Source organism: Prionailurus viverrinus, chromosome E2, assembly GCF_022837055.1.
Source record: "Prionailurus viverrinus isolate Anna chromosome E2, UM_Priviv_1.0, whole genome shotgun sequence".
Taxonomy (NCBI): domain Eukaryota; kingdom Metazoa; phylum Chordata; class Mammalia; order Carnivora; family Felidae; genus Prionailurus; species Prionailurus viverrinus.
The window spans coordinates 18379746-18392587 of NC_062575.1; the positions used below are offsets into that span (position 1 = coordinate 18379746).

The 12842-nt window shown below is 45.5% G+C and overlaps 2 protein-coding genes and 1 pseudogene across 4 annotated transcripts in view; all 3 read right to left on the bottom strand.

The window, feature by feature from the left end:
- HAS3 (hyaluronan synthase 3) overlaps nucleotides 1-652 on the bottom strand; it is a 28622-nt gene extending 27970 nt beyond the window's left edge. Inside the window, exon 1 of the mRNA XM_047834690.1 lies at nucleotides 541-652. The gene's annotated coding sequence lies outside the window, so the exon portion shown is untranslated. The remainder of the gene's footprint in view (nucleotides 1-540) is intronic.
- Nucleotides 566-12842, bottom strand: part of TANGO6 (transport and golgi organization 6 homolog) — a 190640-nt gene continuing 178363 nt past the window's right edge. For all 3 annotated transcript variants that reach the window (XM_047834685.1, XM_047834686.1, XM_047834684.1), the window contains one exon: nucleotides 566-742. In XM_047834685.1, coding sequence (XP_047690641.1) covers nucleotides 566-742 — 177 coding nt within the window. The remainder of the gene's footprint in view (nucleotides 743-12842) is intronic.
- Nucleotides 5302-12842, bottom strand: part of LOC125153139 (mesoderm-specific transcript homolog protein-like) — a 29236-nt pseudogene continuing 21695 nt past the window's right edge.

The window sequence follows — 12842 nt, forward strand, 5'->3', positions numbered from 1 at the left end:
CTCCCTACCTCCAACTGCATCTCTATACTCTGATAAGCCTCTTGAGTAGCCAAGGATGAGTAGCTCTGGCTGCTCCTCATTATCACAAGGAAGAACAATCTCTCTATGAAAGAATGTCAAGATATATGACACATGTGCCACTCAGGAGGGTGGTCAACCTCTTCTGTTCAAGTCACAATAAGAGAATGGTCAATTAATCAAATTCTACCAGTTGTGTTAAAAATGTACTTCCATCGAAATATATATATATATATATATTTATATATATATATATATATATTTCCATCAAGTAGACTTCCTTTTCTAAATGCTCCAGGCCAGTGAAAAATGTGCAGATAAATGAGATTTGTAATCTTTTGTCTTCTAATGACACATGCTTCAGGCTGGATGCAGGATGCTAAATAGATGCTTTAGGAAGGTCAGCCTGAAGGCACAAATGACCAGACACATAAAGCCATCCAGGGTCAGCCATATTGCCAGCACCAAAGAGGCAGTGGGGCCACCTGCTGGAAGGACTGGGCACTGCTCTTGGTCCTCTACCTCCTCGATGTCCTTAGCGCCAGGTCTAGGGCAGGACCACAATCTTTTTCTCCAGCTTCTGTGGTGGGAAGAGGAAGTTTCTCATGATCTCATCCAGCTCTTCAAGGGCCAGCTGGGCGTGGAGCTTGGCCACATCATCGGGCTCCAAACGCACCACGTGTTTCAGCAGGTGGTAGAGATCCTTAAGGACATCCCTCAGCACCTGTATGAGAGAGACAGTGTCATGACTATCTGTCTACTGTTCCAAAATTGCTCACAAAGACCTATTTGCCTTCTCCTGTCTGAGAAGTTCTGTGAGAAAACTTGCAGGCTCCCTTAAGAAGATAATGCATGGCCTTCTCAGATGGAAGGAGGAGCAGCTGTACTGAGATAGGCTTCCTCTGGGGTTTCTCATGACCCCTGACACCTCACTACACTGGCCTTGGGGGCTGCTACTCCCCAATATCTCCAGGCCAAAGTATAGATCCCAGACCCCTTCCTTCAGTCCCAAAGCATAGCAAAAACCTTAGAACCACAGACAGGGAATAGTGCCCAGACATGGTTACTCCTAGAGCACAATTACCAGCATCTTCCTCTCTAGCTCCCACAAAGCCCTCTGCTGACTCCCATCTGCAGACATCTATCATATGAAACCCAGAAGGCTCTCTCTTCAACAAGCATGCCTTTCCTTGCCACTACTTTAAAACTTTTCTACCACAGGGGCACCTGGGTGGCCCAGTTGGTTCAGCATCCGACTTCGGCTCAAGTCATGATCTCTCGTTTGTGGGTTTGAGCCCCGTGTCAGGCTCTGTGCTGACAGCTCAGGGCCTGGAGCCTGTTGTCTCCCTCAATCCCTGCTCCTCCCCTGCTTGCATGCTCTCACCCACATTCTCTCTCTCTCTCTCTCTCAAAAATAAATAAACATTAAAAAAGTTTTTCCACCACAGTTCCATCTCCATGCCCTTCCTAAGTCACTATAATTTGGTTTTCAATTGCAACCCTGTAACAGGAGACGAGAGGGCTGTGTAGACAGAGCCACACCCAGTCCTCACGTCCCATGTTCTCATCTTATGCTCTGACACGGAATTGGGAGGTTGCCAAAGCACCTACTCCCAGGAGCTCCTAATTTCCTTCAAAATCTTCCTGGCTTTGCAGTTAGAGCTTCTAGAAAGAAACAGGTTTCAGGGGTGCATGGGTGGCTCAATCAGTTCAGTGTCCCACTCTTGATTTCAGCTCAGTTCATGATCCTAGGGTTGTGGGATCAAGCCCATGTCCGGCCCATGCTGAGGGTGAAGCCTGCTTGAGATTCTCTCTCTCTTTCCCTCTGCCCCTAAGAGGCCTTAGGGATCAAGTGGTCAAACTAGGGGACTGAAGATACTAGGTCACAGGGCGTCACATGACTTGTCTGCGACTACTTGTGAAATTACTTCTGGTCTGGGCTCAGTGCCTCAAAAGCTACTATTTTTGGATCACGTACTGTACTAGGTATTTTTCATATGTTATCCAATTTTTATGCTGGTCATATAAAGGAAAGTTATTAGCCTCGTTTTACAGATGAGAACATAGAAGATTAGAGGGGTAAGTAACCTCCCAAGATTACTCAGCTAAAAAAAATGGTGGAGCCAGATTCTAAACATCCAGAACCTGTGTTCTTATTTATTTTTACTGAAAAGGAAAGGGGAACCTGGGTGGCTCAGTCAGTTAAGAGCCCGACTTCAGCTTAGGTCATGACCTCACAGTCCATGGTTTTGAGGCTGGCATCAGGCTCTGTGCTGATAGCTCAGAGCCTGGAGCCTGCTTTGGATTCAGTGTCGCCCTTTCTCTCTGCCCCTCCCCTATTCACACTCTGTTTCTCTCTCTCTCTCTCTCTCTCTCTCTCTCTCTCTCTCTCAAAAAAAAAAATAAACTTTAAGAAAAAAAAAGAGAAGGTAATACAATACAAAAAATTATGTATGAAAAATATTAGTCTCTCTTGTACTCCAGACTCTTAGTTTTCTTTCTCAGAGAATATCATACTTAATTCTGAGAAATGTGCTAGGTGTTTACAAGCATATATGTTTCCCCCCTTCATTCATTCATTCATTCATTCATTCATTCATTCATTTATTATTTATTGAGAGACAGCAAGACAGAGCATGAGCGGGGGAGGAGCAGGGAGAAAGAGGGAGACAAAGAATCTGAAGCAGGCTCCAGGCTCTGAGCTGTCAGCACAGAGCCCAACTGGGGCTCAAACCCAGGGACCATGAGATCATGACCTGAGCTGAAGTTGGGCACTTAACTGACTGAGCCATCCAGGTCCTTCTCCCCATCCCTTTTTAAAAGCACAGAATTATATTCTACGCTGTTATGTGCCATGATACCTGGTGACTTAATATACTTTGAAGATCTTTTGTATAATTGGCTGTATAGGATGAATGTCACACAACTTATTTATACACACTCCCAATTAAACTCATTTAAAAAACTCTTTTGCTATTACAAATATTGATGCAATAAAGACTCTGCTACTTAAGTCTTTGCAGACATGAACAAGTATATTTATAGGACAAATATCTAGAAATGGAATTTCTGGGTCAAGAGTTCATGCGCACATAAAATTTTGATAGATGTGGCCAGAGAGGTTGCAACAACCTACATTTTTACCTAACACTGTGAAAATACCTGTTTCCCCATATTCTCCTCAGTGCTATGTACTGTAAACTCTTACCTTTGCTAATCCAGTAAGTGAAAAATAGTATCATGGTGTTGCAAAATTGCATCTTTTAAAAAAAATTTTAAAATGTTTATTCATTTTTGAGAAAGAGACAGAGTGTGAGCAGGGGAGCAGAGAGAGAGAGGGAGACACAGAATCTGAAGCAGGCTCCAGGCTCTGAGATGTCAGCACAGAGCCCGACGCAGGGCTTGAACCCACAGACTGCGAGATCATCACCTGAGCCGAACTCGGGCGCTTAACTGACTGAGCCACCCAAGTATACTCATGCCTATAGTTCAGTTTGTAACTCGTATCACAACTATAGCTTAAATATTTATTGTGTAATTAAAAGTACGTTTTCCTCACTAGATCACATATACTACTGACACTGAGGCCATATCTTGCCTTGTTCATTCTGGTGAAGCCCCAATGCCTCATACAGTGACTGTCATGTGGCAGATACCTAAAAGATTTATGAATGAAAGAAGGCACGTATGCATGCTACTCCTGGCCAGTTTCTCACTTGGTAAAAACTAAAAATTTTAAGAATATCTATTGAAATGATGCCAGACAACCAGGCTCGCTTCATGGCTGTGTGATCTGTGCAGTCACAGCACGTCCCCCAATCAACAGGGCCACATGCTTGGTTCAATGATCTGCTTTTGTTGTCCTACAATTCTTTTTTATTTTAAGTTTATTTATTTATTTAGAGAGAGAAAGACGGAGAGCAAGTGGACACTAGCAGGGGCAGGGGGTGGGAGAGAGGGAGAGAGGGAGAGAGGGAGAGAGGGAGAGAGACAGAATCCCAAGCAGGCTCCATGTTGTCTGTGCAGCACCCAAAGCAGGGCTCAATTTCACAAACCGTGAGATCCTGACCTGAGCTGAGATCAAGAGTCAGACACCTAACCAACTGAGCCACCCAGGTGCCCCTAAAATTCTTTCTTTCACCATTCTTTTACAATTTATTATTATTATTATTATTATTATTATTATTATTATTGAGAAAGAGAGAGCATGGGGGTGGGAGGATAGGGGCAGAGGGAAAGAGATAGAGTATCTTAAGCAGGCTTTGTGCTCAGTGTGGTGCCTGACGCAGGGCTCAATCCCACAACCACGGGATCATGACCTGAGCTGAAATCAAGAGTCGGACACTCAAACGAGTCACCCAGGCGCCCCTATTGTCTTAAAATTCTTAATTTTGTCTTTGACTTTGTGTTTTGAAAGCGAAGTACAATGGGACAAAGGAGCCTCAGTGTGAGCAGATGAGACGTGTCCCGCATGTGTGTCCACCATTCTTTGCCAGTGCGTTCTGTCCACAGCATCGGCCATGCCCCTTGAGCACAGAATTCCGATGGACCCACAATGTGTAGGGGTTCAACAAGACTTGAAGCCAGTAAAAGGGCAGCATGCTTGTCATGATGGTGACTGAGCAAATGGAGGCACTAACAGCCCTGAGAGGCCACACTTCTTTGATGAATCAGAACTTGCTTCAAACACAGAAAGAAGGCAATGGCTTTCTAAGACACATGGATGAGTCAGACACCCTACTACATCCTTCGTGTTGCTTTTCTGTTTTAGCCTACCATTTGCTCTGAAAATGATGACAATACACAGTTCTTGTTCCTTTCAGTCCCTTCTTATCTTATTCATCAGTAGACTGAAGTTAAAGAGTGTTGGCAGCATGCGCACGAATCAAGAAGTGAGACAAAAGCAGTGGAGTTAGTTTTGTGCAAAGGTTCCACTGTTCTGCTAAGAAGGAAACACATATGCGTGCACAAGCCACAGAATACAATTCGTGTAATTTTGGTGATTCTACATATGAGTTAAATGGTCTTACAGTTGCATTTAAAACTGGCATTGCACAATATAAGGAGCTACTGCAAACTTTGTGCTAGTAAGCTCACATTCAAAATTTCCTCTACTTAGAACAGCATTAGCAGCAAATCATACACACGTGACAAGTCGAAGGAGCGAAAGACTGTGAAAGACAGGAAACAACCTTATATTTACATATCATTAATGGCATGTTTTCCTCATTTCTTTGAATCAGGGACACCACATTCTCATTTTCACTGGGCGCCACATATTACTCAGTGGGCTCCGCAGACAACTTTCGGAGCTCTTTGCCCTGGGTCACTACACCGAGTGCCCGAGTCCCGTGGGGCCACCTCACAGACACTCTGCCCCAGGCCTCGTGCAGCCGTTTCCTGGGTTTTCTCAAGGAGCTGCTGAGACATACAGGAGTGGGTCTTCCGCGCAGGCGTGTCTGGTGCTGACGGGGGTGCTCCCCCGCTGCCCTCTGGTAACCTCTCTTTCTTTCCTCGAGGCTGGCGGCGCGAAAAGGAGGGATGATTCCCGAAAGAGGATGACTCCCCAGAGCTAGTGCCTCATGATTACTCACTCATTCAATAATCATTATTAAGGGCCTGCTTCGTGCCCAGGCAGTGTGCTGGTGACAGAAGGATGAATAATGCACGAACCCTACCCTCTGGCAGCCACAGCCCAGCGGGGAAGCAGACACACACACACACCAGACGTACGACCTCCTCTCGCAGAGATAAGCTCCGCACTTCTGTGGAAGCAAAGGAAGTGATTTCTGCCTGTGGAGGTGGGTGTAGGGAGAACATTTCCCCACCGGGCGACGGGTGCTTCACTCAGACTTTTATGTGTAGCCAAAGGGTGGCATTGCCGAGTGGCTTGGGGAAGCCATTGATCAAGTCCCCTCAGCCTCAAGTACCCTCCGTTAAACGCAGATTCTAAGCGAGCCCAGCCTGCTTGTTATGTGAGGTTTATTTTATTTACTTTTTTAAAGGTTTATTTATTTATCTTGAGAGAGAGAGAAAGTATGTGAGCACGATCAGGGAGGCGGAGAGAGAGAGAAAGAGAAAGAGAGAGAGGATTCCAAGTGACTCCAAGCTGTCAGTGTGGAGCCTGACTCGGGGCTTGAATTCATGAACCGTGAGATCATGACCTGAGCGGAAATCAAGAGTTGGATGCTTAACCGACCGAGCCACCCAGGTGGCCCGCAAATACAGTTTAAACAAAGTCTCCTGACACCCTTTTACAATGGCATTAAGCCCAAAGTGTCTCTTACATTCTAGAGTTCCCAGTGTTTATTACAAGGTCTTCTTTTTTCTTCTTCTTCCAGAGGAATCTTTCACCTACTCAGAAATATCTTCGAGAATTTTTGCTAGAGCCTCCTAACATTCAAAATAAGGTTAGCTTTTACTTGTTAAAAAGGGAGCTTCTGAGGCATTCTGTTCTGCTAAGGTACTCTGCTCTTTCCTGGTGTGGGTAGGAATTTTCCCCTGGCACTGCTGTGTCCTTAAAATAACAATAATACTTGTGCCAACACCACTTCATACTTGAGGGGCGCTGAGTTCCTTGTTATCAATTACCGGATCTCCTTTTTTGGGTAACTGAGTGTTAGGCAAAGGCTCCTTCTTAATTAATGGGTCTATTTTAGCAATCCACCCTGGCAAGGCTTCTTCCCATTCCCTGTATCGCTGGGGATCCCACACATCACAGGACTTCCTCTGGACTCCCCAAGGATCAAAGCTTCCTGCCAGCCAGGGATTGTCACCAAATCCCACGGATCAGGGGCTGAATACAAGGAGAGTTCAAAGGTAAAGTTACTCACAGGAGCCACTGTGGTGGGCAGGATATAGGCAATCCCATGGAGGAAACCTTTCATTAAGAGTTCAACACACCTGCTCTTCCTCAAGCATCAAGGCCCAAGGACTCCAGGGAAACGTAGAGGGGGTAAAGGTGTGAGTGGGGGTGGGTGCTCTCATACAGAGGAGATCTAGCTTAGCTTTTTGTAGCTGATGGTTGAAAGAAACATATTCACCATCTGAGAAGCTCCTGAGCCAGGGATATCTTAAACAAGTACCTAGGTTCTTAGTCTGAAAACTCTTTGGAAAGGGGTGGGGTTCATTCAGGTGTTTTATTAAAAGAATTTTGAGCTTGCATGCAACACACACACACACACACACACACACACACACACACACACACGTGGGGGGGGCAGACCTGATCAGAATGTGGGTGGTGGAAGAGTTCAACCAAGGGAGAACAAAGGAGAGAAAAGTTTATTGAACACACTGCAAAGGATCAGCGGGCAGGACAGCAAAGGAGACAGTCGGCCAGTTGGCAGTGATGGGGCTGTAGTTAAGGAGGGGAAAAGAGAAGATATGGGAACATATGGAATTTTCCTCTTTTGGGTACCTGTGCCTGGTTGTAAGTAGTCCTTTGGTCAACATATTTTGAGGTGGGTTGCCTAATGAACCTGTCTGCAATTCAGCCTGGGGTCACTGTGGGCCCTTTTACCTCTCTCAGGTTTCCATTGCTCAAGCCTGTTGCCTAAAAGCAGCGTCTACAACGCAAACACACACACACACACACACACACACACACACACACACACACACACACACACTTTCTCACCTCCCTTCCCCCTTCCTTTCAGCTCCTTGAAGCACACAAAGCTGATGCTTCAGGGACAAGGGCAGTCTTTAGGGTTAGACATGGCTTACAAAAGACCAGATGATGGGGCGCCTGGGTGGCGCAGTCGGTTAAGCGTCCGACTTCAGCCAGGTCACGATCTCGCGGTCTGTGAGTTCGAGCCCCGCGTCGGGCTCTGGGCTGATGGCTCAGAGCCTGGAGCCTGTTTCCGATTCTGTGTCTCCCTCTCTCTCTGCCCCTCCCCTGTTCATGCTCTGTCTCTCTCTGTCCCAAAAATAAATAAACGTTGAAAAAAAAAAAATTTAAAAAAAAAAAAAATAAAAAAAAAAAAAACAAAAGACCAGATGAGGCAGGGCATACTAGTAAGGAAACGGTGTGAGCAAAAGACTGCCTTGGGCACACAGGTGCATTTTCAATGGCAAAGCAGGACAGCAGTTTTGACTCTTTCAATGACCTTGACCCCAAACATCCTTGAAGTGGTTGCTATTTACATCTTTGAGTTAAGATCAAAAGAAGAAATAAATGGCAAGTATCTTTCTTCTTTTTAATTCCTAAATGTATTTATTTATTTGATTATAAAAGCAATATAACCACAACCTATAATATCTGGAACAGAGGAAGAAAACAAGTATCTAGTCAAAAAACTACCTAATACAAGCTCCATTTGTAAAGACATTTTGTAATTAGATTCATTTACATTTTTCACAAATTATTTTAATATTAAAAATTTTTTAAATGTTTATTTATTTTTGAGAGAGAGAGAGGGAGACTGCAAGCTGGGGAGGGGCAGAGAGAGAGAGGGAGACTGAGAATCCCAAGCAGGCTCCAAACCATCAGCACGAGGCCCGATGTGGGGCTTGAACTCATGAACCGTGAGACCTTGACTTGAGCCAAAGTCAGGTGCTTAACCAACTGAGCCACCCAGGCACCCCAAATTATTTTAATATTTTAAGTCTTTTATACTTCAAGGTGATTTTACAAATGGAATTTAGGTGGATGAAATTGCTATTCTTCTGTTATTATGTGGGACAGGACACAACACAAATGTCACAAGTAAGATATTTACAGAAATATAAACTCTAGAAAGATGTTATCTAACTGAGGATTTCCCATCTATAATTTCTTAATGTTTAAGGGAAAATGGGCCGCTAAATTTAAAAGTATAGGGGCGCCTGGGTGGCTCAGTCAGTTAAGCGTCCGACTTCAGCTCAGGTCATGATCTTGTGGTCCGTGAGTTCAAGCCTTGTGTTGGGCTCTGTGCTGACAGCTCAGAGCCCGGAGCCTGCTTCAGATTCTGTGTCTCCCTCTCTCTCTGCCCCTCGCTATGCTCTCTCTCTCTCTCTCTCTCTCTCTCTCTCAGAAATAAATAAATGTTTAAAAAATTTTAATTAATGTTTATTTCGGAGAGAGAGAGAGAGAGAGAGTATGAGTGGGAGAGGGGCAGACAGAGAGACACAGAATCTGAAGCAGGCTCTGGGCTCTGAGCTGTCAGCACAGAGCCCGACACGGGGCTTGAACTCACAAACTGCAAGATCATGAGCTAAGCTGAAGTTGGACGCTTAACTGACTGAGCCACCCAGGCGCGCCCCCCCCCTAATTTTTAAATATAAAAGGATAAAAAAGTTAAATGCTAGCATACACTAATTGTACTTAGAAATCCAATCTTCCCATAGAACCAAGAGATAAGGCAAAAAAAAAGATGAGAAAGAAAGAAAACTAAATTCCATACAATCCTATCAACCTACCATTGTGTCTAAGAAAAAATATTGGGCACAAAGACAGAAACAGGGACATTTAGACATTGAAATAAAAGGTAGGGGCAGACAAGAGAATGGGGAGTTGGGGTGGTGAAAACCAGAGTTAGTGGGTAGAAACTGGCCTGGCAGGCAAAAAGATTCTCTACGTTGAGGCTCAGAAGAGGAGAAGACCCCAGAATCTGCCTAGTTCTGTTTACAAAATATTGGAATAAGCGTTTGGCATAGGATGAATCTGTCAGAAAGCCGCAGGCCAACTGCTAAGGGCCCTCATTTTGATGACTGTGCCTCCCTGTTAAGACCAGTGTATGACTTGGTGGCTGAGGGCAGTGAGAGTGGACAGATGGGGCTAAGTACAGAGAGTCAAGGATCATCAACAGAGCACAACTCAGCCACCTTTTCCCAAACCATGTGCAGGAGGCTCTGCTAAGCATTCTGGGTAAGAGGACCTGTGCCCACCCTTCAGGAGCTCACCACTGGGTTGGGGAGACAGACATGCAGAGCTGAACCTAATGACCCAGAGGCAGGTGGATCAGGTGGGGTGAATTTTGATGCTCCCAGTCACTAGCTAGGGAATCTTGAGCAAAAGACTTCAGTTCTAGGAACCCCAGTGATCTCATCTGCAAAATGGGGATAATACTGCCTCCTTGTAAGGTGGTAAGAATGAGAGTTAATGTCTGTAAAGATCCAAGCACAAAGACCTGTGTATGGTGAATGCTAAATAAGTGTGTGTGTGGGGGGTGCCAGTCTCCCCCACTAATACTGTAATCTGTGTCCTTCTTGTTACTCTTCTATTCTTGAGGCCTAGGACAGAGCCTGGCATGTAGCAGCTCTGGCGTTTGGTACATTTTTGTGTGTGTGTCTATTTCCTTATTTTGAGAGGTTGGGGAGAGGGGCAGAGAGAGAGGGAGAGAAAGAATCCGAAGCAAGGCTCTGTGCTGTCAGCACAGAGACCTACTTGGGGCTCGAACTCTCGAACCAAGAGATCATAACCTGAGCCAAACCCAAGAGTCAGATGCTTAACTGACTGAGCCACCCAGGTGCCCCTGGTGTGTAGAAAATTTTTGACGAATGAATGAATGAATGAATGATAACAACAGCCAATCCTTACATAATACCTGTTATGTGCCAGGTATGGTTCTAAGCATCTCATCTATAGTAACTCACTTAATCCTCACAACAACGCAATGAGAGAGGTACTATTATTATCTCCAATGTGCCCACGGCCACACAGCTAGTAACAAGCAAAGCCAGCATTCCAGCAATGGTAGCCTGACTTGAAGCCAGTGTTCTTTATTAATGACTACATTTTTCTGCCTCGTGAAGTGGCTATTATGTTCCCTCTGCCGAAGTGGGCAGCGTAAAAGCACACTGCCTACCTTACAGGTTGATTGTAGGATCAAAAGAGACGATGCATGTGAGAGTACTCTGCTATGATAAGCCAAGTGATACATAATTCAAAGTAGTGTTGCTATTACTACTCTGACATTGAAATAATTGGATTTACCACCACGGGGCTAAGAAAATGAGGGGAAAGGCACGGCTCTGAAAATGAAAGAGAGCAGAGGCCAAAAAAAAAAGAAAAAAAATGTGTTAGGAAGACGAAGGGGAATTAGAAGAACAGGTGAAAGAAGGAGAAAAGGGATTTAATGCAGTCTGAGTGCAGGATCAGGGCCAGAACCGGTCCCTGACAATGGGTTCCTGACAACTGCCCGTGCTATTCCACGGGGCTGCAGACACCAGAAAGAACTCTGCTGGGCAATCAGGCAGGAGCCAGGCTCTGAGGTCTTGGAAGCATGTAGCCTCTCTAAGATAATGGGCAGGAAACACATAAATTGGGGAAGGAGAAAGGGGATAGACAATTCGGACATCATTCAGGGAGCTCTGGCCTGACGAAGAATACATGCTTTACTGACAAAACCCAAACCTTCACTTTGATGGGTGTATGAAAAAGAAATTAAGACTGATTCAAATAGAAAGACTGGGCTTTTGAGACACCTCACTGAAAAAACGATGGAAAGGTCGGCAAGGAAAGACAGGATTACTATTGTCTAAGAGATTTCTATCCATGCCTGACAGAGACTCTCAAACATGCTGAAGTTCACGGAAGCATTATTATTAACCGGAGGTTACTGAGCTTTTCAAAACCCTTTTATTTCCAAAGTATTTTTCTCTGCTAGACCTAGAGATAAATGGCATTTTTACCCTTTCTGGTTTGTGTCTGGCTGTTAAATGCGGAGGGTATCTCGAGTGCAAATTGGAGAAAAGGGTGGGGAGAGGATGAGGGGAGTATCATGTGTGATTTTCACTGAAGAACGAAGGGGGAGATTTTTAACTGGTCAAGTGCCGAAAATGCAGGGACGTAGACAGGTTGGCAGTTTAGGGACAAAGACCAAGACAGACACTATGGTTAACCCCTGGTAGGGGTGACAGTTCGGGAGTCCTAAACAAAAAGTGGGCGATCAGACTCACCGACACAACCCCTAACAGCGTGCCCTTAGGCTGGCTTAGGCGGAGGCACGCTATCCAGGGCTTCGAGGGGCCAGACCCGTGCCCACTGGGCTGTATCCCCCTCTCAGTGGCAGGGCCAGGAGCGGTCGCCGCAGCATCTTTCACAATGTCTTTAAATAGCAACCTGAGGAAGGCGGCAGCTTTCCTTCACCCCCACAGGCACGGAAATAGAACAAAGAAGGCAGGAAAAATGGCCGGAGTGTGTGCAAAGGCAGCAGGCTGCTGCTTGTGGGAGAGGAGATGGGGATCTTTGTCCTTAAAAGGTGATTACAATCTCAGCTTTTAAACTGTGCTCCATGACCTCGCGTGGGGAAAGGGCTCCACTTTGCTGGCCCGGGAGGCTCTCCCTAGCAAACACCCTGCTAAGGGACCCCAGTCCTGCTCCCCGCCTGAGCTTGATGCCTCCCACGGGATGAATGCCTGCAAAAGGCTCACTACTACCATTTACTTACTGAGTGTTTATATGACGTTTCAGTCACTGTGCTAAGCCCTTTGCACACAGTATCTCATTTAATCCTGTAAGACAGGTGCTGTTAGGTTCAGTTTAAAATTAGGGAAAAGAGGATTTAGAGCGGTTTCAGTGACTTGCTCCAGGACACGCCAGAGTTCAAACCTGCATCAGGGCTAACTCTATAAACCTTGCTTTTAAATATGTGCAGTTACTAGGAAATCCAATATGCAAAAGGAAGCGATGGAGAAAATCTGACCTTTTCCCTGCCCCATCAAAGTTGTTTATTTGGATGGAGCCTGGGCAGGGAGCAGGGGGAGCTGTAACTGGGCTACTGGCTGACCATAGGTTTGGGTTTCTTTTGGGGCATCCTGCATCACCCCAGGCAAACCCCGATCACAGCTTCAGGTCTAGCTGGAATCGTCCACAGGGGAAGGACAGGACACTCTCTTGA